Here is a 26,786-nt window from a genome sequence, read left to right on the forward strand (position 1 = left end):
TTCTTTCTTTCTTTCTTTCTTTCTTTCTTTCTTTCTTTCTTCTTTCGGTCTTTCTCTCTCTCTCTCTCTCTCTCTCTCTCCTTCCTTCCTTCCTTCCTTCCTTCCTTCCTTCCTTGAGATGGAGTTTTGCTCTGTCACCCAGGTTGGAGTACAATGGCATGGTCTCGGCTCATTGCAACCTCCACCTCCTGGGTTCAAGTGATTCTTATGCCTCAGCCTTCCTCCCGAGTAGCTGGGATTACAAGTGCCTGCCACTGTGCCCAGCTAATCTTTATATTTGTAGTAGAGATGAGGTTTCACAATCTTGGCCAGGCTGATCTTGAACTCCTGACCTCATGATCCACCCAAACTTGACCTCCCAAAATGTTGGGATTACAGACGTGAGCCACCGCACCCAGCCCGTTGTTTACTTTCTAATTGCTGTGTTTCAGCATCACATCGCAAATATCAGGTCATATAATAATGATTGCTATTAACTTCACTAAAATCATCTTTTCCAGTCAGATGTAGATATTTTGAACAGATATAGGATATTTTAAAGCCTTGCAAATAGCCCGAAGTGATTAATAATATGATTTGACAATGTCATAAAGAATATTGATTTAATTGCTTTTTATATCAACAGCGTGCTAGGAAGGAAAAACTATTCAAATAAGACAGTTAAGGTTTAGTGGCCTGATACTATCTTAATATAAATTAACAATAAACATTTAAAAACAACAGAGGAAATATAAAACTTTTTCTTAACTTGGGTAATTGAATCCTGATTCAAAATGGTAGTTAGCACTAGGATGTAATATACTACCCACTGCTCAGTCTATTATCATCGTTATCTTTAGAACCCTATAATTGGACAAACAGGAAACTATTCATAATAATAAGTTTGTTCAAAAATAATCTGTTGGCTGGAGTCTGGGGTGCACACTGCAGTCATTGAACTGAAGGCAGAACTGCTTACTTTATTCTTTTCACTGTTTGTTTATCTCTGTTACAACAACATACAGGCACACTAGACACCTGGGCGGTCCAAAGCATCCTGCCACAAGTACTAAAACTCAGTCATTTTTCCTACGTTCCATGAGTGGGCAACATAAATCTTATTTGCTGCAGACAGGGCCCTCATTGAACCTAAGCCTTGTCGCCTGTGCAGGCAAGTCGCTATGCTTAACATGTAACTTGGGCAAATAATTTTCCTTCTGGAATTTCCATGAGATCTAACCACTTAATTGCTTTATTTATTCTATCACTGGTTTTACTTTTCAGTGATTCTTCAGTAGCTACATTCCTTATATCACAGTTATCCAAAGATCAAATTTCACAGGACTCCTGCACACACAGGCTTCTTCTAAAAGATGTGAATTGAAAGGCAACACAAGCCATTAGTGGTCTGTTTTCAGTTTTCATTATCAATAAAATGAGAGATCAGCATTTTCATGCTGCGTGAAGGCTTCAGGGATGTGCAGTGTTGCTGTTATTGCAGACCAGGCTGCTGCCTGCCCCCACTAATGCACATGGAATGATGAGACCATCAAAATAAAAATAAAATAATGAAATGGTCAGAGTCATAGAGTGGACGGCTGACCTGGACTATCAGATGACCCCCTGAAAATGTCCCTTTGAATTTAGTGAAGCCTGGATGGCAAAGACCACAGATCATGACAGAACATAAATTCACCTCACAATGAGATTAGAAGACAGGCAAAATAAATGTCCTGCTGTTACATTAGAGGCAGACTCTAATCTGGCGTTTTCATTGGAAATGATCATTTCCCTTGCAACAGGGGAATCATGGATGCAACAAGCTTAAATCTGACAGATTCTGTTTTGCCACGTAGTTATTTTTCATCTTCCTCTGTCTTTTTAATAGCGGTTTTGGGGAGATCTATAAATGAGTTGTGGGTCTTAAAGACTATTACCAAAGTGAGTTATGGGAGTCTATGTTCACAATCATCAATCGCATTCCCCAGACTCCCCTTTGAAGAAAAGTTCTGTGCAACTCCTCCTCCCACTTCTCAACTGGAGCCTTGCTGTGGAGAAGGTGTTGTGACCCCCAGGGTCCTCTCACACTAGCCTTGAGGATCAAAGGCAGAATAGACTCACTATTGTATTTGGGGGTATTTAAAAAAAATCTCAACTGCAATTCTACTACTTAAAACCACTGGAAACAAATATCACATACTAAAGAGCCTGAAGAAAATGCCCAGATCAGGTGAACCCGTATGGTCTCTGAGTAGAACAAAGGTTTCAAGTATGGAGCTTGATTGCAAGGAACTTCCTTGGTCTGCAGCAGAAGGCAGTCTCACCTGGGAGTACAATACCCTCCTCTCATTCAAAATGCAAGATAGCATCTCCTGCTGGATCTTTTCTACAGAACCTGATGCAAGTTCATGGGGGTGTACCGTCCTTAGTAGTGAGTGGCATTTAATCAAAGCCTTCTGTGACATAATCTCAGCGTTTCAGGAGCCCTGTGAAGTCACCAAGCAAGTTAAGAGGTTCTTTCAAAAGGAATGAGAGATCAAACCCTGAATTGAGGAGCATTTGACGCTTCTGCACAGAAGGCACAGACTATTTAATTTCTCTGCATTTTTTGGGGGGCCCCTGCTAAAGACTCCTTATTTCTCTGTAAAACTGCAGATTAGGAGTAAATCAATTCAAGGTATTTTGACATGTTATTTTTCTTAGGCTGGAAAAAAACCACAGAAATCTTTTGCATGTGCATGTATTGTATTTTTTGCAGTTTGCATGGTGGTTTAGGGACAGCACTTCATCTAATGAAACTGTTCCCTTTTTGCAGCTGGTGCTTCCACTCAAACACTTGCACTGCAAATCTAGCTGGTTTAAGGGCTAAATTATCTTTTGGCCCCATATAACAAGGTTTTTTTTTTTCCTTTAACTTTCCAATTCTCAATAGCTTGTGTCGCTGTGTGTGTCTAATTTGCAAATGCCAAAGAAGGTGAAGTCAATTCTCCTCCCACTCTTAAGATTTTCTCGGTTCTCTGTTAACTCCTTCATCAGATGAACTAATTCAAGGGGAGAGAGAATACATTTTCTTATAGGTAGTGGTCCTATACTTATTGGCACTCTCCTCCAGCATATTTGTTTCATTTCCTTAACTCGGTCTTTCTCATCCCACCTTATCTGCTCCCCACGCCTTACTGAACCTCAGTGTTCAGTATTTACAATTTAAATTGAAAACAGTAAATGAGTCCACTTAGCCAAGTGCCTGGTACAGTTGGTGTGTGTTAATGATTATCTAATGGCCTTCCCATGTGTTAAACTCACAGAGTTAATGTTAAAGTTTCATGTTACATAATCTTGTTGAAGGAATTTCCCAAGTCATTTTTGCTTACCTCGTATAAATGAACTTGTTCTTGGGTTACAGCGAAGATCAATAACACGTTGTTTTGTACCAGTTTATCAATGAGTTGTCCAATTGTTGGATATTCCTAAAATTAACATATACAATTTTGTGTCATCTCAATAAAATAATGTAAAGAAAGGAATATTTATTTCAAGGATAGCTTTCTGAGGTTGGCATTTTAATGCTCACAGGCATTATAGTTCTATCACTCCAAGTAAACAAATACACAATTAGCATTATTCACTTGGTTTAATAATCCTTTTCTAAATTTTATAATCCAATAAATTCCTAAGAGTCAGTTCCTGTTGATGTGGTGTATCACGCTCTGCCACTTCTAAGCAGACCATTTGAAGTTCATTTAAAGACTAATAGTGTGTCATATTTTCAAGGGTAGAGAAACATTTCTTCTCCTTCTAAGTGACACTTACCAGCAGGCTAGGAATGTTACCACTGAGGCTGTTGTACTGTGATATACGTGACTGAGGTGACTCTTGCAGCTCTGAAACTCTTACTGGAATTGGATGAAGTGGAATGAGGGTTGCTGAGGTATGACATACTATGACATTCCTGTACTAATCCTTGTGTTTGGTTTTACTGCTTTTTTAATATCACAAGTTGGTTGTATGAAATCCTGCAGTATTTTTACAGGACAATTGAAAACTACATTGTACTTCTGTTCCCTTGGCATATTCATTCCCAAGTGATATGAATACTTTCTAAAAAACAAAAGAAGCTCAATTTTTAAATTTGAATACGAATTTTACTTTTCAGTTTTAGAAAACATGATGTGCATTTGCCCATTATACGAATCAAAATGTGAGTAATGTACAAGGAGGAAACTCAAGTGAGGTACTAGCTAGTACCTCATTTAATTCACAAAGTAAGAATATGTTAATTATGACAGAGGTCAGCCAAATGGGGGAACACTGATAAATAAGCCCTCCTGTACACTCAGATGGAATATTCACATATTCTCAGTACTACTGGAGTATTTTCATCTAAAGTCTTCTTTACGTACAAGGTTCAAGTTGAGAGAAAAGTGTAGTTTTGCCTAAAATTCTCCAATAAATTACCCAACTTCAAATGGCTATGTCATATGTACTTTCCATCACATTTGGATTTTTATTAACAGAGATACCAAATATTATCCATTACCTCTGCTTTTCAACTGTCCAAACATCCATTACCCTGAAGCCTAAATCCCTCCAGTGCCAGTCCCTTTTTACTTCCACATGTTCCCACACCCTTCAGCTGCTGTGCCTGTGTAGCCAGATCACACCACATCGCCCTTTGTAGGTGAGTGAAGCTGGTTTTCTATTTGAATCAGATCTGTTGGTTTAATTCCCACAACCATATTGTAAGTTCAAGGCCAGGAACCACCTTGTATTATTTTTTGGCCTGAGGAAGCTGGCTTCGGTTTTGAGTACACAAGAAGTGCTCAGAGGACCTGGGGGACTATGTTGCAGGCAGGCACAGATACAGTCTCTGCCTTCTGTGCATTTGTAGCAACTTATTCACAAAGAAGGATTTGAACATTTATTAGATGAGAAGGTCATATTAGACAATAGGTAGTGTTAGCTTCTATGATCTTCCCTCATTCAAAGTGGAGCTCTTTGTGGAGCTTTTGAAAAGTTACAAGGAAAGGGTAATGGAAAGGGGATCAATTTCCCAGTTTCTTGCCCCTCACTGACTAAAAGACAACATGTGGCTATCCTCACTGATACTGTAATATGAAAAGGCAGAGTATGTGACTAAAGAGTATACACATTTGGGGACTACTGCCGATCAAAGGTTAGGGGAAAACATCCATGTTGAAATGCAGAAATTTAGGTCAAGGAATAGTAGTGAGTAATGAACCATTAAGAGTTTTTAGAGAATAGTTTTCCCAATTGACATTAGAATTCTAGGTTCCTGTCTCCCCTCCCTCTCTCTTTCTCCCCACCTACACCTCTACAGCATTGTTGTAAGAAGTCACTTAAATTCTCTGTACCGTATTTCTCCAAGTGTTAAATGGGGACAATATGACAATCCAAGTTTGCTGCTTCAGAAGTCAAATCTATTTCATACATTAATTGGCACCCACTGTGTTCTAGACACTGTGCTATCAGAAAACAGAGATAATAAACCAGGCCTGGTCCTGAGGATTGTGCAAGAAAGACAGACAGATGTAAGAAAACATATTCCTACATTGAGATTCATAAGAATTCATCTGTGTATGTGACTAGAGGGAAAGATGATTGCTTCAGAACCTAGCAGAGGTCAAGGAAGGCTCTCTGGGGGCAGTAATGACTGAGGTGGTGTTTCAAGGATAATGAAGGGTTTCTCAGCAGCCTAGGAGGGAAGGATATTCCAGGCAAAGGGAATAACTGTGCAAAAGCATGACAGCCTCATGGTCTGTTCAGGAAAAGCAGTTGGATACATAGGGGTCTATTGAGGAGATCACGCATGTCCAAAGAGGCCTGAAATTTTGACCTGGTTTTACAAAAGTCAATTGTTTTCTTTGAATGTCACTAGCATTTTATAAATGACAAAAAATAAGCCAAAAGTTAATAAGCACCAACCAAGCCATACCTGACTAGTTGTTACCCATGGAACATGAAAGCATGCGTGATTCAGGGACCGTCATTCACAGCAAATCCTACATTGTTACTGTTTTGGTCTGGGTCCCTCCTCTCTCACGCTGTGGCTGAGAACAGAATGAGCTGCCTGTATTGCTTCACCAGTACCAGGTGTTTTGAGAAGTTAGGGAGGTTCTGGGATCATGCAATTCATAGCAGATCCATCTTGCCACATGGCCTACCACCCACCTATGATCCTGTGGGAGACTCTAATGATGGTGTGAGTTGAGCTGGGGCAGCCTGTTAATCTCAAATTAGAAAATGTGCACTGCTTTCACCAAACCTGAGTTATTTCATGTGTATTACACCAGTGGTTGCTTCATTCTCCCACTTACAGCCCTGAAAACAGTACAGAGTGCAGGTTACACACCAAGAGAGTTGACATGGAGTATTCATTCTTGCTGTCCAAGTGACAGAGCCCATCATTAGGAATGACGATGCCTGCCAGTTTGCTGTCCATTCCAAAATGAGAATCAGCATCACTCACAAAGACCAGAAGGTGGAGGGAGTCATTCCGCCAGCCAATTTTTTCCTACAGTGGGGAAGAAACATTTGTGGTTATTGGAGGGAGGCAGGCATTTATTGAGTGTGGATCAATTATGCTTGGACACATTTAGATTATAAAAAAATATTGCTAGTCTATTTTAGCTTTTTTATCTATTGTGCATCCATAATATTAATATATTAAATACATGAAATTCTGTGACATTTGCTTTTTCCTAGATAACATTTTTGTATGACTTATACTTCTGAAAAATAGCTCCACTACAGTCAGTATTCAGTTGATCCTGACTTTTACATATTTAAATTACTTTTACTATCCAGCTTTCAAAAAATTGAGCAGAGGAGGCCATAGATTATCCCAAATCCAAACTGAAGCAAAACTCATCAAAATGCAATATTAGAGGGGCTCAAAGTAAACCTGTTTCATTAAAATGTCACCCAACATTTAGGCACATATTTCTCTTTCTAATGAAATCATGCAAAAATAATAAACCTAATATGAGGATAAGAATTGCTTATGAAAGTATGGCCCCAACATCCTGCTAATTATAATTGTCTGTTGCTGGTGTTTAGCAAAGCCCTCCCCTTTAATTAATATCAGTCCAGGATCTAATTGGGTAAAAACGCATCCTGGCTGTTCCATCCCACCTTATCCCTTTCCTTCCTCCTCTAATTCCTTGGCCCTCCCACCTTCTAGGGTATTCAACCTTGTTTATTTCCTGATATTTTTCATGAAGGGCTGTTGCCTAAAGACAGGGGAATCATTCTTGTGGATACTTGTCAGATAGTCAAGGAGGAGCAGTGTTCCTGTGATGTTGTAGAGACAGCAAACTTCCGAAGCTTATTTTGTTGGTTCAAAACAATAGCTATGTAGTCATATGTATGGATATATACTGATTCAGAGCATGTTATATTTTTTAAATAAATGTTCTACCCTTGATTTTTTTCATCATGATTAATCCAAAAATGAATCTGATCTTAATCTTTGAAAATTAATCATACATGGCTATTGTTTCAACTAAATTTTCCCAAAACAACAATTTTCTTAGATTATTGAAATATTAGATATAAAGAACAGTCCCTATTTCAACATAATTTAATTAAATATTTGGCAAAAAATGTGCATTTTAAGAAAAATATAAAATATAGACATTTTGAGATTAAAGGAAAGGAAATTAGCTAATCCTTTTGAAGTAGAATTGTTAATAAGAGATTAACTTGATGTTAACAGAGTGAAACAGCACTCCCTTCAGCATACCTTACATACAGCAGCTTGCATAATTGCATCAAATCCACCTTCGGGCGTGTCGATATTAGCAGAAATTTTCTGATTCTTCACAATTTCATTGAATCTTTCAGCATCATTTGTCAATGGCAAAATGTGTTTGAATCCAAATGTAGGTAAACAGAAGTATGGAATACTACTGCAAAAGTAAGGTGTGAAAATATTATTGATGAGATATGTCACACACAATTAATGGATCTGACAGCTTAGCAACATTCCCTTAAATGAAGATTAGTTTTTCTAAAGGACCTGACTCTGTAAGTCAGCTGTGAATCTCACTGTTAAGGTTGTTGACATCATCGCCCACCCTTTCTGTGTTGACCATATTAGCTAACACTTATTTAGAACTTATTGTGTGTCTTGCACTGGCTCAAACTCAGAAAACAGATAATCAGGTGATCAGACTCCATTGGGTGTGTGTGTGTGTGTGTGTGTGTGTGTGTGTGTGTAAGTGTAATCACTACCTTCTATGGGCTCCCAACCAAAATTCACCACTAGGTTTGCACAATGGCAATTCTTTTGTATTCTGATATCTTAGCCTGTCATCAAATATGAATCACCCTGTAGCAAGACAAGAGAGGGGCATCTTGTGCTGTGCCATTGCCATCTCTGGTGTTAGTATATGGCATTACATCATTAAAAAAAATAAACTATACTAGTTGATTGGCAAAAAATGGCATATGTAAGTTTTAATTTTCATTTTATTATTATTAAGACTGAGTGCTTCTATTTGTTGACATCTTGTATTTCTCCTTTTGTTAATTGCCAGCTGATATCCTTTGCTAAATTTCTTATCCTAATTTAAAGAACCATCTTAAAGATATTAACCTTTTTTCTTTGTATTTTGTCTTTTAATTTCATGATGTTTTTGGATATATATCTTAAAACCTTCGATGCAGTCAAATTTCTTCCCACCTTCAAATATAAAATGCATTTTAAAGTGTGATATAAAGAAGGAGCCTGATTTTTTTCAAAATATTTAACTTGTTAAATGACAATAATGTAGCATTTGTCTTAATTGCCCTTATAGTGATTGAAGTAGCTGTGGGTGGTAGAAAACACACTGGATTTAGAATAAAAAGAGTGAACAGTTATCTTTTTTTTTGACTTGGAGTCTCACTCTGTTGCCCAGGCTGGAGTGCAGTGGCATGATCTCGGCTCACTGCAACCTCTGCCTCCAGGATCAAGCAATTCTCCTGCCTCAGCCTCCCAAGTAGCTGGGATTATGGGTACATGCCACCATGCCCAGCAAAGTTTGTACTTTTTGTAGAGATGGGGTTTTACCATGTTGGTCAGGCTGGTCTCGAACTCCTGACCTCAAGTGATGCACCCACCTTGGCCTCCCAAAGTGCTGCGAGTACAAGTGCGTGCCACTGCGCCCGGCCAGTTATCTATCTTTGGGCAAGTTGCTCAGTACCACTGGCCTCAGTGTCCTTCTCCATAAAATGGGAATGAGCATATCTATTTTACAAAGTTGCCATGACGATTATGTGAGATAAAAATTATATAATCATGTTAGGTACACCATTGTCCCTGGAACCTAAGTATCTTGGAAATTGTTTAATCTCTTATTTGGGGCTGTTGGTTTACACAATGACATTTGAGCATCTCTGGATCCACCGAAGTAGCAGTCCTATCTTTTTGTGAGAGATTCATGTCTCTGTTGGTTAGAATTATCTGTTCTGTAGATTTTACTAGAACCTATGCCTTTGGAAAGTGGAATGAAATTTTAATTTAATTCGCTAAAGGAATTCAAGTGATGGGAGAGCTAAAGCACAGAAGAATGTCAGAGATGGACCATGCCAGAGAATTTTGAGTGGAGATTGTCCCTGTTTTGATCAGAGTTCACTTTCTTTTCTCTCTCTCTCTCTCTCTCTCTCTCTCTGTCTCTTTTCTGGAGACAGGGTCTCCCTCTGTTGCCCAGGCTGGAATGCAGTTATGGTGACACAATCTCTGCTCACCGAAACCCCCGCCTCCCAAGCTCAAGCAATTCTCTCACCTCAGCCTCCAGAGTGGCTGGGACTACAGGTGTGCACCACCATACCAGCTACTTTTTTATTTTTTGTAGAGACAGGGTTTCACTATGTTGCCCAAGCTGGTCACAAACTCCTCAGCTCAAGCAGTCTGCCCACCTCGGCCTCCCAAAGTGCTAGGATTACAGGTGAGAGTTCATTTTCTAATAAAGACTCATATTTTGTTGTTACTTTCTTAGCCTAGCAATCAAAAGAAGTAAGCACCTCTCACCAAATTACTTGATTTTGAATCCTAGATAACAAGAGAATTAGCATTTAAAATGCAAAATAGTTATGAAACACAATATACAGAAATATTACTTCAAATTTTTGTTAAAATTTTAAATAAATATTTCCAGAATAAGAATATAATGACATATACCGAAGCATTAATGTCATCTTTTCCTGAGTGAAGTTAGAAATTATTTCCATTTCTTACTTTTGTCTCTATTTTCACATGGGCTTATCACCTTTGCAATAAGAAACTGTATACCATATGCTCACATATGTTTATGTGTATGAACGTACTGGAAATCCATTCTAGCATTTCTTTTTTTTTCTTTGAGGTGGAGTCTCATTCTATTGCCTAGGCTGGAGTGTGGTGGTGCGACCTTGGCTCACTGCAGCGTCTGTCTCTTGGGTTCAAGCGATTCTCCTGCCACAGCCTCCCAAGTAACTGGGTTAACAGGCATGTGCCACCACGTCTGGCTAATTTTTTTTCTGTATTTTTAGTAGAGATGGGGTTACACTGTGTTGGCCAGGCTGATCTCAAACTCTTGACCTCAGGTGATCTGCCCATCTCTGCTTGCCAAGTGCTGGGATTACAGGCATGAGCCACTGAGCCTGGCCCATTCCAGCATTTCATGCTTCAGCTTCCTCTTTTGCAAAACTACAATAACTCACTATTGGTGTAAATGCAAAACAAAACAAAACAAAAACACCACAGTATACATGAAATAATGTTTAAAAAAATCCTTCAGCCGGGCACAGTGGCTCATTCCTGTAATCCCAGCACTTTGGGAGGCCGAGGCAGGTGGATCACTTGAGGTCAGGAGTTTGAGACCAGCCTGACCAACATGGTAAAACCTTGTCTCTACTAAAAATACAACAACAACAAAAAAAATTAGCCAGGCATGGTAGCGCACACCTATAATCCCAGCTACTTGGGAGGTTGAGGCGGGAGAATGGCTTGAACCTGGGAGGCAGAGGTTGCAGTGAGCCAAGATCGTGCCACTGCACTCCAGCCTGGGCAACAAGAGTGAAACTCTGTCTCAAAAAAATAAATGAAAATCTAAAAAAATCTTTCAAAATGTTTAACAGAGTAAGAAACTTTAACTTTTGTGCAATTAAATACTTTTAAATGTACATTTTACTCATTTATATATATGAAAATAAAGAAAACATTTACTGTTGCTCTATCTTAGACAACAGCAGAGGAAATTATTTTCAAAAATATAAATTACTTCAGCATTCTCAACAGGGTGAAATAAATTTTTAGTGACTCTCCATCCAATGAAAATTAAAAAGCTACTCCAAAAACCATTAGAGATGAGATTAAAGAGGTGGTTTTTCTTTCTTTTTATAGAGACTTGGACTCTCTGTGTTGCTCAGGCTGGACTCAAATGCCAGGGTTTAAGCAATCCTCCAGCTCTGGGACTACAGGCATGTGCCACCACACCTGGCAAAAGGTTGGCTTTTATTTTTATTTTTATTTAACTTTTAATTTTAGGTTTAGAGGTACCTGTGCAGGTTTGTTGTATAGCTAAATTGCATGTCACAGGGGTTTGGTGTGGTTTTTAAACTATGGTGCACAGACCCGTGAGGGCCCCTGAGATTTTCCAGGAGGTCCTTCAGGTTAAACTTTTTTCACAGTAATTCAGAGATATAATCTGCCTTCTTCACTGTGTTGACATTTGCACTGATGATATCAAAGCAGTAGGGAGGAGGCTGGCAAGATGGCCAAAAAGGAACAGCTCTGGTCTGCATCTCACAGTGAGATCAACACAGAAGGTGGATGATTTCTGCATTTCCAACTGAAGTATCCGGTGCATCTCACTGTGACTGGTTAAACAGTATGTGCAGCCCATGGAGAGGAACTGAAGCAGGGTGGGGTGTTGCCTCACCTGGGAAGTTCAAGGGGTCAGGGAACTCTCTTCTCTAGTCAAGGGAAGCTGTGAGAGACTCTGCCATGAGGAATGGTGCATTCCAGCCCAGATACTACGTTTTCCCAGCCTGCAGACCAGGAGATTCCCTCGGGTGCCTACATTACCAGGGCCCTGGATTTCAAGCACAAAACTAGGTGGCATTTGGGCAGACACTGAGCTAGCTTTTTTTTTTCATGCTCCAGTGGTGCCTGGAACACCAGTGAGACAGAATGCTTCACTCCCCTGGAAAAGGGCTGAAGCCAGGGAGCCATGTGGTCTAGTTCAATGGATCCCATCCCTTTGCAGCCCACCAGGCTAAGATCCACTGGCTTGAAATTCTTGCTTCCTGCACAGCAGTCTGAAGTTGACCTGGGATGCTTGAACGATGTGGGGAGTGGCATCCACAATTACTGAAGCTTGAGTAGGCGGTTTTCCCCTCGGAGTATAAACAAAGCCACTGGGCAGTTCGAACTGGTAGAGCCCACCACAGCTTGTCAAAGCCTCTGCAGTCAGACTGCCTCTCTAGATTTCTCCTCTCTGGGCAAGCCATCTCTGAAAGAAAGGCAGTAGCCCCAGTCAGGGGCTTATAGATAAAACTCCCATCTCCCTGGGACAGAGCACCTCAAGGAAGGGGCAGCTGTGGGTGCAGCTTCAGCAGACTTAAACATTCCAGCCTGCTGGCACTGAAGAGAGCAATGGATCTCCCAGCACAGCACTAGAGCTCTGCTAAGGGACAGACTACTTCCTCAAGTGGGTCCCTGACCCCCGTGCCTCCTGACTGGGAGACATCGCCCAGCAGAGGTCAACAGACATCTCATACAGGAGAGCTCCAGCTGCCATCTGGCAGGTGCCCCTCTGGGACAAAGCTTCCAGAGAAAGGAACAGGCAGCAATCTTTGCTGTTCTGCAGCCTCCACTCATGATACCCAGGCAAATAGGGTTTGAAGTGGACCTCCAGCAAACTTTGGCAGACCTGCAGCAGAGGGAACTGACCGTTAGAAGGAAAACTAATAAACAGAAAGGAATAACATCAACATCAACAAACCCCATCCAATGGTCACCAACATCAAAGACCAAAGGTAGATAAATCCATGAAGATGAGGAAAAAACAGTGCCAAAAGGCTGAAAATTCCAAAAATCAGAAGGCCTCTTCTCCTCCAAAGGATCATAACACCTCGCCAGCAAGGGAACAAAACTGGACAGAGAATGAGTTTGGTGAATTGACAGAAGTAGGTTTCAGAAGGTGGGTAATAACAAACTCCTCCAAGTTAAAGGAGCACGTTCTAACCTAATGCAAGGAAGCTAAGAACCTGTATAACCAGTTTAGAGAAGAACATAAATGCCCTGATGGAGCTGAAAAACACAGCACGAGAACTTCATGAATCATACACAAGTATAAATAGCCGAATCAATCAAGCAGAAGAAAGGATATCAGAGATCAAAGAGCAACATAATGAAATGAAGTGTGAAGACAAGATTAGAAGAAAAAGAATGAAAAGGAAAGAACAAAGCCTCCAAGAAATATGGAACTATGTGAAAAAACCAAATTTATGTTTGATTGTTGTATCTGAACATGACTGGGAGAATGGAACCAAGTTGGAAAACATTCTTCAGGATATTATCCAGGAGAACTTCCCCAACCTAGCAAGACAGGCCAACATTCAAATTCAGGAAATACAGACAACACCACAAAGATACTCCTCAAGAAGAGCAACCCCAAGACACATAATTGTCAGATTCACCAAGGTTGAAATGAAGGAAAAAAATGTTAAGGGTAGCCAGAGAGAAAAATTGGGTTACCCACAAAGGGAAGCCCATCAGACTAACAGCAGATCTCTCTGCAAAAACCTATAAGCCAGAATAGAGTGGGGGCCAATAATCAACATTCTTAAAAAAAAAAATTTTCAAGCCAGAATTTCATATCCAGCCAAACTGAACTTCATAAAGGAAGGAGAAATAAAATCCTTTATAGACAGGAAACTGCTGAGAGATTTTGTCACCACCAGGCCTGCCTTACAAAAGCTCCTGTAGAAAGCACTAAATTTGGAAAGGAAAAACCAATACCAGCCTCCGTAAAAACATACCAAATTATAAAGATCGTCGACACTATGAAGAAACTGCATTAATTAATGGGCAAAATAACCAGCTAGCATCATAACAACAGGATCAAATTCACACATAACAACATTAAACTTAAATGTAAATGGGCTAAACACCCCTAGTTAAAATACACAGACTAGCAAAGTAGATAAAGAGTGAAGACCCATCGATGTGCTGTATTCAGGAGACCCATATCACATGCAAAGACACACATAGGCTCAAAATAAAGGGATGGAGAAAGATGTACCAAGCAAAAGGAAAGAAAAAAAAAAAAAGCAAGGGTTAGAATCCTAGTCTCTGATAAAACAGATTTTCAATGAACAAAGATCAAAAAAGACAAAGAAGGGGATTACATAATAGTAAAGGAATCAATGCAACAAGAAGAGTTAACTATCCTAAATATATATGCACCCAATACATGAGCACCCAGATTCATGAAGCAAGCTCTTAGAGACATACAAAGAGACTTAAACTTCCACACAATAATAGTGGGAAACTTTAATACCCCACTGTCAATATTAGATCAATGAGACAGAAAATTAACAAAAATATTCAGGACTTGAACTCAGCTCTGGAGCAATTGGACCTAATAGACATCTACGGAACTCTCCACCCCAAATCAACAGAATGTACATTCTTCTTAGCACCACATCACACTTATTCTAAAACTTACCACATAATTGAAAGTAAAACACTCCTCAGAAAATGCAAAAGAATGGAGAGCATAGCAGTCTCTCAAACCATAGTGCAATCAGATTAGAACTTAGGATTAAGAAACTCATTCAAAACTGCACAACAACATGGAAACTGAACAGCCTGCTCCTGAATGACTACTGGGTAAATAACAAAATGAAGGCAGAAATAAGTTTTTTGAAATCAATGAGAACAAAGACACAAATACCAGAATCTCTGGGACACAGCTACAGCAATGTTTAGAGGGAAATTTATAGCACTACATGCCCACAGGGAAAGCAGGAAAGATCTAAAATCGACACCCTAATATCACAATTAAAAGAACTAGAGAAGCAAGAGCAAACAAATTCAAAAGCTAGCAGAAGACAGGAAATAACTAAGATCAGAGCAGAATTAAGGAGATAGAGACAAGAAAAACTCTTAAAAAAATTCATGAATCCAGGAGCTGGTCTTTTGAAAAGCTTAACAAAATAGAGATAGACCGCTAGCCAGACTAATAAAGAAGAAAAGAGAGAAGAATCAAATAGACACAATAAAAAATGATAAAGCGTATATCATCACTGATCTCACAGAAATACAAACTACTATCAGAGAATACTATAAACACCTCTACATGAATAAACTAGAAAACCTAGAAAAAATGGATAAATTCCTGGACACATACACCCTCCCATAACTAAACCAAGAAGATGTTGAATCCATGAATAGACCAATAACAATTCTGAAATTGAGGCAGTAATTAATAGCCTACCAACCAAAACAAGCCCAGGACTAGACAGGTTAACAGCCAAATTCTACCAGAGGTAAAAAGAGGAGCTGGTACCATTCCTTCTGAAACTATTCCAAACAATAGAAAAAGAGGAACTCCTCCCTGACTCATTTTATGAGGCCAGCATCATCCTTATACCAATACCTGTTAGACACACAACAAAAAAAGAAAATTTCAGGCCAATATCCCTGATGAACATTGATGTGAAAATCCCCAATAAAATACTGGTAAACTGAATCCAGCAGCATATCAAAAAGCTTATCCACCACGATCAAGTCAGCTTCATCCCTGGAATGCAAGGGTGTTCAACATACACAAATCAATAAATGTAATCCATCACATAAACAGAACCAGTGACAAAAACCACATGATTATCTCAATAGACACTGAGAAGGCCTTCAACAAAATTCAACAACTCTTCATGTTAAAAATTCTCAATAAACTGGGTATTGATGGAACATAACTCAAAATAATAAGAGCTATTTATGACAAACCCACAGCCAATATCATACTGAATGGGCAAAAACTGGAAGCACTCCCTTTGAAAACTGGCACAAGACAAGAATGCCCTCTCTCACCACTCCTATTCAACACAGTATTGGAAGCTATGGCCAGGGAAATCAGGCAAGAGAAAGAAATAAAGCATATTCAAATAGGAAGAGAGGAAGTCAAATTGTCTCTGTTTGCGGATGACGTGATTGTATTTTTAGAAAACCCCATAATCTCAGCCCAAAATCTCCCTAAGCTGATAAGCAACTTCAGCAAAGTCTCAGGATACAAAATCAATGTGCAAAAATCATAAGTATTCCTTTCCACAAATAATAGACAAGCAGGGAGCCCAATCATGAATGAACTCCCATTCACAATTGCTGCAAAGAGAATAAAATACCTAGGAATACAACTTACAAGGGATGTGAAGGATGTCTTCAAGGAGAACTACAAATCACTGCTCAAGGAAATAAAAGAGGACACAAACAAATGGAAAAACATTCCATGCTCACGGATGGGAAGAATCAATATTGTGAAAATGGCCATACTACACAAAGTAATTTGTAGATTCAATGTTATCCCCATCAAGCTACCATTGACTTTCTTCACAGAATTAGAAAAAACGACTTTAAATTTCATATGGAACCAAAATAGAGCACATATAGCTAAGACAATCCTAAGCAAAAAGAACAAAGCTGGAGGCATCATGTTACCTGACTTCAAACTATGCTACAAGGCTACAGTATCCAAAGCAGCATGGTACTGGTACGAAAACATATGTAGACCAATGGATCAGAACAGAGACCTCAGAAATAATGCCACACATCTACAATTATCTGATCTTTGACAAACCTGCCAGAAAAAATGGGGAAAGGATTTTCTATTTAATAACTGGTATTGAGAAAACTAGCTAGCCATATGCAGAAAACTGAAACGGGACCCCTTCCTTATACCTTATACAAAAATTAACTCAAGGTGGATTAAAAATTTAAACATAAGGCCTAAAACCATAAAAACCCTAGAAGAAAACCTAGGCAATACCATTTAGGACATAGACATGGGCAAGATGTCATGACTAAAACACTAAAAGCAATGTCAGCAACAGCTAAAATTGACAAATTGGAACTAATTAAATGAAAGAGCTTCTGCACAGCATAAGAAACTATCATCAGGGTGAACAGGCAACCTACAGAATGGGAGAAAATTTTTGCAATCTATCTAGCTGACAAAGGGCTAATCTCCAAAATCTACAAGAAACTTAAATTTACAAGATAAAAACAAACAATCTCATCAAAAAGTGGGCAAAGGATATTAATAGACACTTCTCAAAAGAAGACATTTATGCAGCCAATAAACATGAATAAAAGCTCATCATCACTGGTCATTAGAGAAATGCAAATCAAAACCACAATGAGATACCATCTCACGCCAGTTAGAATGGTGATCATTAAAGTCTGGAAACAACAGATGCTGGAGAGGATGTGGAGAAATAGGAACTCTTTTACACTGTTGGTGGGAGTGTAAATCAGTTCAACTATTGTGGAAGACAGTGTGGCAATTCCTCAAGGACCTATAAACAGAAATACCATTTGACCCAGCAATCCCATTACTGGGTATATACCCAAAAGATTTTAAGTCATTCTACTATAAAGACATATTCACATGTATGTTCATTGCAGCACTATTTGCAATAGCAAAGACTTAGAACCAACCCAAATGCCCATCAATGATAGACTGGATAAATAGAATGTGGCACATATGCACCATGGCATACTATGCAGCCATAAAAAAGAATGAGTTCATGTCCTTTGCAGGGAAATGGATGAAGCTGGAAACCATCATTCTCAGCAAACTAACACAGGAACAGAAAACCAAACACTGCATGTTCTCATTCATAAGTGGGGGTTGAACAATGAGACCACGTAGACACATGGAGGAGAACATCAGACACCAGGGCCTGTCAGGGGTGGGAGGCTAGGGGAGGGATAGCATTAGGAGAAATACCTAATGTAGATGACGGGTTGATGGGTGCAGCAAACCACCATGACACCTGTATACCTGTGTAACAAACCTGCACTTTCTGTACATGTATCCCAGAACTTAAAGTATAATAAAAAAGAAGAAAGAAAGAAAGAAAGCACAAGAAGAAGAAAGAAAGAAAGAAAGAAAGAAAGAAAGCACAAGAAGAAGAAAGAAAGAAAGAAAGAAAGAGAAAGAAAGAAAGCACAAGAAGAAGAAAGAAAGAAAGAAAGCAAGCAAGCAAGCAAGCAAGCAAGCAGTGATGAGTAAAACCACTGGTGCCTCAGCCCTTATCATTAAGGTAATGGCACCAAGCTACTAGCAGTACTTGTGTTTTTTTGCTAGTAAGCATTCACCATAATAAATGCTAGTTTCATTTGATTTTCCTTTATGAAGCAGCAAAGGTGTTAATTGTGTTGAGTCTGTATCTTTGAATACGTGGGCCTTTCTTCAAGACATGGGAAAAGTGCATAAAGCATGTTTCTGCTGCACATTTAAGTTCAAAGTTTACAGAGAAAAAGTACTTATGCGATTGAGCTGAACTAGCCTCCACCCTTTTTTAAACAGAAGAACACCATTTTTATATGAAAGAATGATTGACAGCCACACTCTTATTCTAATTTGCTTATTTAGCAGACATATTCCTTAAGATGAACAAAGTGAGACTGTCATTTTAAGGCAAACAACTGCTAGTATTTGTTGCCAATGACAAAATTTGAGGTAACTAGAAAATTAAAATTTTGGAAAAATTGTATCGGCTACTCATGAGATTAACAATACTTCACAATACTTCAAGATTTGTCTGATGAGAATGGTAGTGATATTAACAAATGTGATTTTTTTGGTATTGTATCATGAAATCTGGAAGGTCTGCCTAACTCAATGAATCAATATTTTACAAAGCACAAAGCATCATATTACAAAATTACACATTGGTTAAGAAAAGCCATCCAAAATGAAAAGAGACCAGTGGCTTTTCATGTTAACCATATGAAACATTCATCGATATTGTTTCAGGTTACTCATTGAAACTACCTTTCACCTGTTATCTAGTTTGAAGGTAATATCCAAGAAGAATGATGACAGTTATTGAAAAAAGCTATTACATGCTTCTTCCTTTTCCAACTATATGTTTATATGAGGTTTGACTTTCTTCATGGAATTCAATTTTTTAAAAAGGCAAAAGATTAAATGCAGAAGCAGATATGAGAATCCAGTTGTCTTCCCTTAAACCAGATGTTTAAAGAGATTTACAAAAATGTAAAACAGTGCCACTCCATTTTAGAGCAGAAAGCCTGTTAATTTTTATTTTGTTTCAGAAAAGTTATTGTTGCATAAAAACATATTACAGTAATATGCAGTGGGTTTCTTATAATTATTAAATGAATCAATAGATAATTATTTAAAAATGTTTACTTTCTAGTATGATGATTATGAGTATATATAATGCACATAAACTAAAGCTCTTGGGGCTCTTAATTTTTAAGAGCATAAGGGAGTCCTGAGATCTAAAAGTTTGAGGACCACTAGATTAAAATAATTAGAGATAAATTAGTAAGAGTTAATGAGAAGAAGAAAAAGTTAACACTGTTTTGAATGTCTGTTTTGTTCTGAGTTCATTTGGTTCTCACAGTTACTCTAGGAGGTGAATATTATTATACCCATTTATAGGTAATGAGACTGAGCTCAAAAGAGTAATTGTTTATCCAAAGTTATGATTTTAACCCAGGTCTGGAAAATCCTATGCTCTTTCCTTGTACCTCTAATTGCTTTCCTACTAAAGAACATTTTATTCTATAATATAGTTTGATCAAAGGATTGACTTTTTATCTTCACATGTATATGTATGTATGTGTGTACAAGGTGATACTATCTGGACAGAGAAAGTGAGAGAGTTAGGGTTATAATGGAAATGGAAAGCATATAATATTGCCACAAAAAAAGAACTTGCAATTTATAAACTTAATGGTAAATTTTGTCAATAATAATCTTCAGGAAATAGGACATATTGAACCTTTCAAGAGATCAACTATACGATTCTCCTTCAGTCTCCACTTTCTGCACCCCCTGCAGTGCTCTGGTCTCTCCCTAATCACATCCTATTGTTGTTAATAGTACCTCCTATTTATTGAGAAGTTACCATGGTCAAGCACAATGCCAAATGCTTTCATTCGTTAACTCATTCAATTCTTAAAACCACTCTTTGTGATTGGTATTGTTATTCCAGACTTACAGAGGAAAAAACATTGAAGACTTGAGAGATGAAATGATTCGCCTAAGGTCACATTATTAGTGAATATATGAATCGAGACCGAATCCAGGGCTCACCCTGAAGCCCTTGTGCTTAATCACCCCGCAATACCATGTAACTGCTTCCCCAAAGGATTTCAGCTACTTGAGAACTGGGACCAGGTCTTTTCTTCCAAATATCCCCCTGCCTAGCCCATTGCTTGGTACATAATTGGAACTCAGTAACTTTTTGTTGAACAAATGAATGAATAAATGAATGCATGAATAAGATACAGTCAGACCTAAATAAATGAGCCAAACTGCTTTCATTTACTGGAAGCCTGATTAAGGACAAGGTCTCATTGTTAGTTTGAGATGCTGAGCTGCCAGTTTAGCTGAGCCATTCAACATTGTTAATTTTAGTTATTTTCTCTGGTAACACTCCACACTCATTGGTTCCCATGGTTATTATTGTACAGCATGTTGCTACTTCTTTCCTGATCTGTGACATGAGGAATGATTTTAAATATACCCCCTGGGGCAGAGGTGGTACTTTGTAATTCTAGATGAAATTACCCTACTGAACTCTCTATGGAAGCTTATTGTAGGGGAAAGACACACAGTATACCAAAGAGCTAAGTACAAATTGTATTCAGGTAGAATATTCTGTGATTTTTATAAAAGGGACCAAAAGCATTAGCAATGCTTTTATGATAGGTATTTAAGAGGTTGCTAGCCCCAAGCTTATTTCCCTTTACAAGTGAAATAAGCAATTAATAACAATAATCATACCTTACTTTTTATTCTATGTATTCAGTGTTGCAGGAACTGATCTTAGATGCCACCTTTTTCTGTCTCATGACAAAATGCTGATTTTGGAGGGGCAGGTAGTAATGTGCTTCCTTTGTAGTTAACTGGTCGTGTAACTGAGTGCCAGCCAATTGGATGCAAGTCTAAGGTATTGAGTAAAATTTCTGGCAAAACCCCTTAAGTTGGGAAATAAAATTTAACAACCATTTATAATTAAAAAAAAAAAAACAAAAACCTACCAAGCAAGGAATAGAAGATAATTTCCTTGATCTGATGAAAGGAAATAAAAAACCACTAGCTAACAACATATGGTGAAACATTGATCTTTTCTCCCTAAGATCATGAAGATGACTAGGTTGTCCTCGCCTACTACCTATATTTAAAAGAATACTAGAGATCCAAGCCAATGCAATAAGGTCAGAAATAATAAAGAGGAAGCATAGACATTGGAGAAAAAGAAGTTGTTATTCACAGATGACATCATCATATACACAGAAAATTCTAAGGAATCTATAAAAACCACACTAGAACTAAAGAGAAAATTAATATAAAGTTTGCAGGATACAAAGTGAGTATGTAAAATCAATTGTATTTCTATATGCTATCCAAAAAGAATTTGAAAATAAAACATTTTAAATGTCCCTAGAAATAAGTAAAACAAAACATGTGCAAGATATCTACCTCGAAAATGATAGAACATTGCGCTGAGAAATTAAACAAGATCTGAATGAATGAAGATATATGTCATGTAAAATGATTGGAAAATTCAATACGTGTCACATGTTCAATATCCCCACAAATTGATCTATGGTTTCAATGTTGACTCAATAAAAATCTCAGCATATGTTTTGAAGAAATTGACAAGTTGATTCTAAAATTTATATGGAAATGTCAAGGATCTAGGATAAACAAAATGAAGGGACAAGTTGGAGGACTTATGCTCCTGATTTCAAGACTGTCTATAAAGCTACAGTAAGGGAGGTAGTGAGGCATTAGTGGTTACGTGGTTATATTCAATGGATCAATGAAACAGAATAGTGTCCAGAATTAGACTCACACATATATGGTCAATTGCTTGTCAACAAAGACATTAAGATAACTCAATGTGGAAAGGAAAATCTTGTCTAACAAATAGTGCTTGAACAACTAGATATCTCTATGGAAACAAAAAAATCAATCTAGACCTTTTTTTCTCATTCCAAATACAAAAACTAATTTGAGATCAGAAGCCTAAATGTAATCACATTAACCACAAAGCTTCGAGAAGAAAATATAAGAGGAGTCTTTGTGACCTTTACAGTAAGCAAAAATTTATTAGGACATAAAAAACACTATAAAATTAAAAATTAATAAGCTGGGCTTCATCAAAATTAAAAAGTTTTGCTTGACCAAAGGCATTTTCAGAAAAATTAAAATATAAGCCATAAACTGGGAGAGAATATTTTTGACAAATATATGTATATATTTGGCAAAATGTATTTGACAGAAAACTTGTATCCAGCATATATAAAGTACTCTTACCACACAATGTTGGAAAGATAGTCTAATCTTAGGTTTCAAAAGATTTCAAAAGAAGCTTCAAAAAATAAATTGGAATGGCAAATAAACACAGGAAAAGGTGCTCAACATTATTCATCATTAAGGAGATGCAAATTAAAGCTACAATGAGATACTACTGCACACCTATTAGAATGTCTAAAATTTTAAAAACTGACAACATCAAGTGTCAGGAAGGATGTAGAATATCTGGAACCTTGTCACACTGCTGACGGAAATGCAAAATGGTACATTCATTTTGGAAAACAATTTGGCAGTTTCTTTAAAAATTAGAAGTATCATACGGTTCAGCAATTCCAGTTTAGGTGTCTATTGAAAAGAAGTAAAAGCATATATCCATGCAAAGACTTCAATGCAAGTGCTCACAGCAGCCTTTTCATAATAGCCCCCTAGAATAGAAACAACCCAAATGTCCTCCAATGAAAGAATGAGTAAACAAAATATAGTAAATAAATACAATAGATTATTAACTGAAACAAAGAGAAGCAAACTCCTGATACATACAAAAATCATAGGTAAATCTTGAAAACATTATGTTGAACCAAAGAAGCCAAACACAGAGGGCGTATACTACATTACGTATTTATATAAAATTCAGGAATAGGCAAAACCAATATAAATTATAGACATCGGAAAGTGGTTGCCTCTGAAGTAATAGAACTGACTGTAATGGGAAATTTCTGAGGTGATGGAAATATTCTACATCATGTTTTGGATACTGATTGCAATGGTATATTTAACCATCAAAACACATCAAATTAAACATTTTCCATCTGTGCATTTTAGGCATGTCAACTATACCTCACAAGGAATTGTGGGGGAGTGGGCAGACAGTGTCCTTATTGCCCCTATTTTCCTCCTTTCCTCCTAACTGAAATGAAGAAGTGATGATTAATGCCCCGGCACCATTCTTGGACCATGAAGATAAAATACAAGTGTCAATAATGGTGAAGCAGAGAGCAGAAAAAGGCCTGGATTCCTCTTGTTTATGAATCTGCCATACAGCCCTGAATGGCCTTCCTCTGGTCCTTATATAAAAAAAGAGAAGAAAATATTGGCTGGGCACAGTGGCTCATGCCGGTAGTCCCAGCACTTTGGGAGGCCAAGGCAGGTGGATCACTTGAGGTCAGGAGTTTGAGAACAGCCTGGCCAACATAGCGAAACCCAGTCACTACTAAAACTACAAAAATTAGCCAGGCGTGGCAGTGGGCGCCTGTAATCTCGGTTACTCAGGAGGCTGATGCAGGAGAATTGCTTGAACCCAGGAGGCAGAAATTGCAGTGAGCTGAGATCACACCACTGCACTGCAGCCTGGGCGACAGAGTGAAACTCCATCTCAAAAACAAACAAACAAACAAAAAACCTCCCTTTTTAAGCCACCATCGCAGATATTTAAAACCAAACAGAATTTTTAAGTGTTAAAATCATTGATAAGTTTCTTTTATGGTTTAATTATTTTTGATTATGTTGGATTGTAGTTGGGAGCTACATTGAGATTTTTTTAAATGGTATAATAAAAGCTATTTATCTTTTATAGAGATTGATGCTTTTGGTGTATAAAAGTATTATAAGCCAGTAAACATTTGGAAAATTATTTCATATATATTAGATGTATAGTAGTAATGGGCTTGCTTTGGGGACAAATTGAATATTGGTACAGATCATGGGTTAGTCATTTGGCCTTGGGCAAATAGCTAATCTCTCAGAGCCTCTTATTTTTTCTGAGTATAGGGCTGGTGTTATTAAGCTTTAACCTGCTGTTATGAAGACTGTATGAGGTCATGTATGTAAAACCGTCAGCACAAGGTCTGGCATAGAGCATATAGTAGCTGTTTTTCAATAGGAGAATATTAAATACTTTGTTTCTGAACATGTCATTCACTTAACAGGTAAGCCATCACAAAGCAATTTGTCCTCCACCATCACCTGCATAATATGTGATTTTAATAGCTTATTATAACATATTAGAATGGAGTCATTGCCTATGAAGTCATTTACTACTGAATTTAATAGCTGTGAAGGCTGCCCAGGCCTTCTCCTAGCAATAGGAGAAATAAATATTTCCCAAAGTACATCGGAGAAAGTTGCAAAAATTATTATTTTGCCCGAAGTCATTGTTGTGGAGAAACATTCTGGGAAAGTGAAGGTTATTCTCCAATAACCTCAGAAAGTGGTGGCCACTGAGACTAGAAAGTGTGTGAGAGACTGGGTGAGGTACCATCCAGTGGAGCCTATGGTGAAAGCCTTGGTCCCTTTGTCTGCATAACACACATTCTGGTTTCCTACATCCTGCCCTACACTGGGAGGCAGATGCAGAGGCTGCAAGAACCCACCGCTAGAACCATGTAGTTCAGATGACCTCCCCTCCACTCCAAGCAACCTAGGCACTGGAGAGAACTGCTGAGATCCAACCAGACAAGGCAGAAATGCCAGGGAGTTAGCAAGCTCCTGGCAAGTGCAGCTTAGAGCCGGGGTATCTCCACAAAAAATCAGTGCACGAAGATGCCAAGAGAATAATTTACTTACCTGCAAGGGTTGGCAATTTCTTCTGGTGTTGTTTTCACAAAAGGGGATACAGGTTTTTCCACAAATGATCCGAAGCCCAGTCTAAAGTTGCTGGTTAATTTAGACATCTCCTTGGAAAGCCGGGAGCCCAGCTCCTTGATTGTGTGGAGGTCATCATCCATGGAGGCGGAGAGGTCCATGAGGTAATACAAATCCACTGGATAGTCCTCGGTCTGGCGGACATGCACTTGCAGAGTCTGCGCACCACCTGCAAAGCCCAACAGGAAAAGCAAACCCAGAAAAACACACTGAGATTCATTTGCAACTGGCCAATTGCTGGGTCAGCTGGCTATTGCACATCAGAAAGAACTTACTGAAAGTCAAGATCCTAAATGAACCAACCCATGAAACTTTTTCAGCGGGGAGTTTAGAACTACTGGAGGATAAGTTAGGATATTTTATATCTCCTTGGGAGAGCTAGCATCCATTTAGATAGAAGATAAGCTGAATTTTTTGTGCGCCGTTTTAGAAAAGAGGAATCAAATAAAAGAGAGTTTAAATCTACATTACAACCCTTGAAGAAATGTGAGGTAAGCCTTAGCAACATTTGAGTAATTTAAATGGTTACTATTAGAGAAGGCTTCTTTAGTAACACATTTGGAGTGCCAGGGACCAATGTGAATAAAGAAAAGTGTGAGCCTAGCAATTTTCTATTTCCTTAAGAATGGGAAATTCGAGGCATAATAATCAATGATATGTAATACAATACAAGACACATTAGTGGAGTAGAAGAATTACCATAAATGACATTAGATCTATTTACATGAGCCAAATCCTAACATACCTGGTCTCAACTTAAGGATCAAGCTTTGAGGCGCAATCTGAACAATGTCAGAACTATTTTTCTGTGTGCCTACACTGAGAGGCTTATTTTTAAGTATTTCTACTTGGGAGACAGGGTTTTCGATGAAGTTTAATTGACATCCTTTAGCTAATAGGTTTGCTGGGGTATCACACCTTTCACCAACTCCAGATGGACGGGTAAAATTCTAAAAAAGAAAAAAGAAAAAAAAATAACTAGAAAAAGAAAACAACACTGAATTTCTTAAAAGATACCAGCAATTGAAAGTTTTTCTGCATACTTTGCTAGTTAAGCATCTTGCCATGTTGTATGCCTACATGACTAACATTGATTATAGGTCTGAAGTTAAGTTATAGGCGAATAACCAGAGAATTCTGCCAGTAAAAGTCTGAGTAAACCTGGCATCTCCTTTTAATTATATTCAATTGAATTCATGTAACAGTTGTGTGCCTGCGCGCGTGTATGTGTGCGTCTTAAGCTCACTTCTTTAAAGCTTCTTCCCAGGCCATGACCAGATCCTTGAAACAGTGAGGTTCATAGATTTTCCTTGTATATTTTCCTGCTTTGATACAGGAACTCGAAAAAAGCATAATTCTCTTGGACTTTTGTTTGTGGCTGCATCGGTCAAGGCTGTGGTAGGGGAGTGAGCTGCATTTGTGCTCTCTTGTCTGTGAGGCCGCCCTTCATGGATATACACTGAACTCGGAATTTGGGTTTCTACAGGTGGAGCCCAGTTCTGAGTTTGGTGTCGAGGTTTGTTTCTCTTTGAGCATGCTACTCAGCTTTCGCTGAACTTGGCATTCGCATGATTTGATTTATGTTTAGATTAT

General features: G+C 38.3%; 1 protein-coding gene across 6 annotated transcripts in view; it reads right to left on the reverse strand.

Annotated features, from left to right (window-relative positions):
• The window catches only part of ITGB6 (integrin subunit beta 6), a 133,913-nt gene that overhangs the window by 49,544 nt on the left and 57,583 nt on the right, over positions 1–26,786 (reverse strand). For 5 of the 6 annotated variants that reach the window (XM_032286507.1, XM_032286510.1, XM_032286509.1 and 2 more), the window contains 5 exons: positions 25,939–26,143; positions 25,116–25,362; positions 7,742–7,907; positions 6,350–6,511; positions 3,351–3,446 (listed from right to left, as the gene is read on the reverse strand). In XM_032286507.1, the coding sequence (XP_032142398.1) occupies positions 3,351–3,446; positions 6,350–6,511; positions 7,742–7,907; positions 25,116–25,362; positions 25,939–26,143 (876 nt within the window). The remainder of the gene's footprint in view (positions 1–3,350; positions 3,447–6,349; positions 6,512–7,741; positions 7,908–25,115; positions 25,363–25,938; positions 26,144–26,786) is intronic. The other variant, XM_032286512.1, reaches the window with a different exon arrangement.

Source organism: Sapajus apella, unplaced genomic scaffold (assembly GCF_009761245.1).
Source record: "Sapajus apella isolate SASKATOON/1434 unplaced genomic scaffold, GSC_monkey_1.0 scaffold18, whole genome shotgun sequence".
NCBI lineage: Eukaryota > Metazoa > Chordata > Mammalia > Primates > Cebidae > Sapajus > Sapajus apella.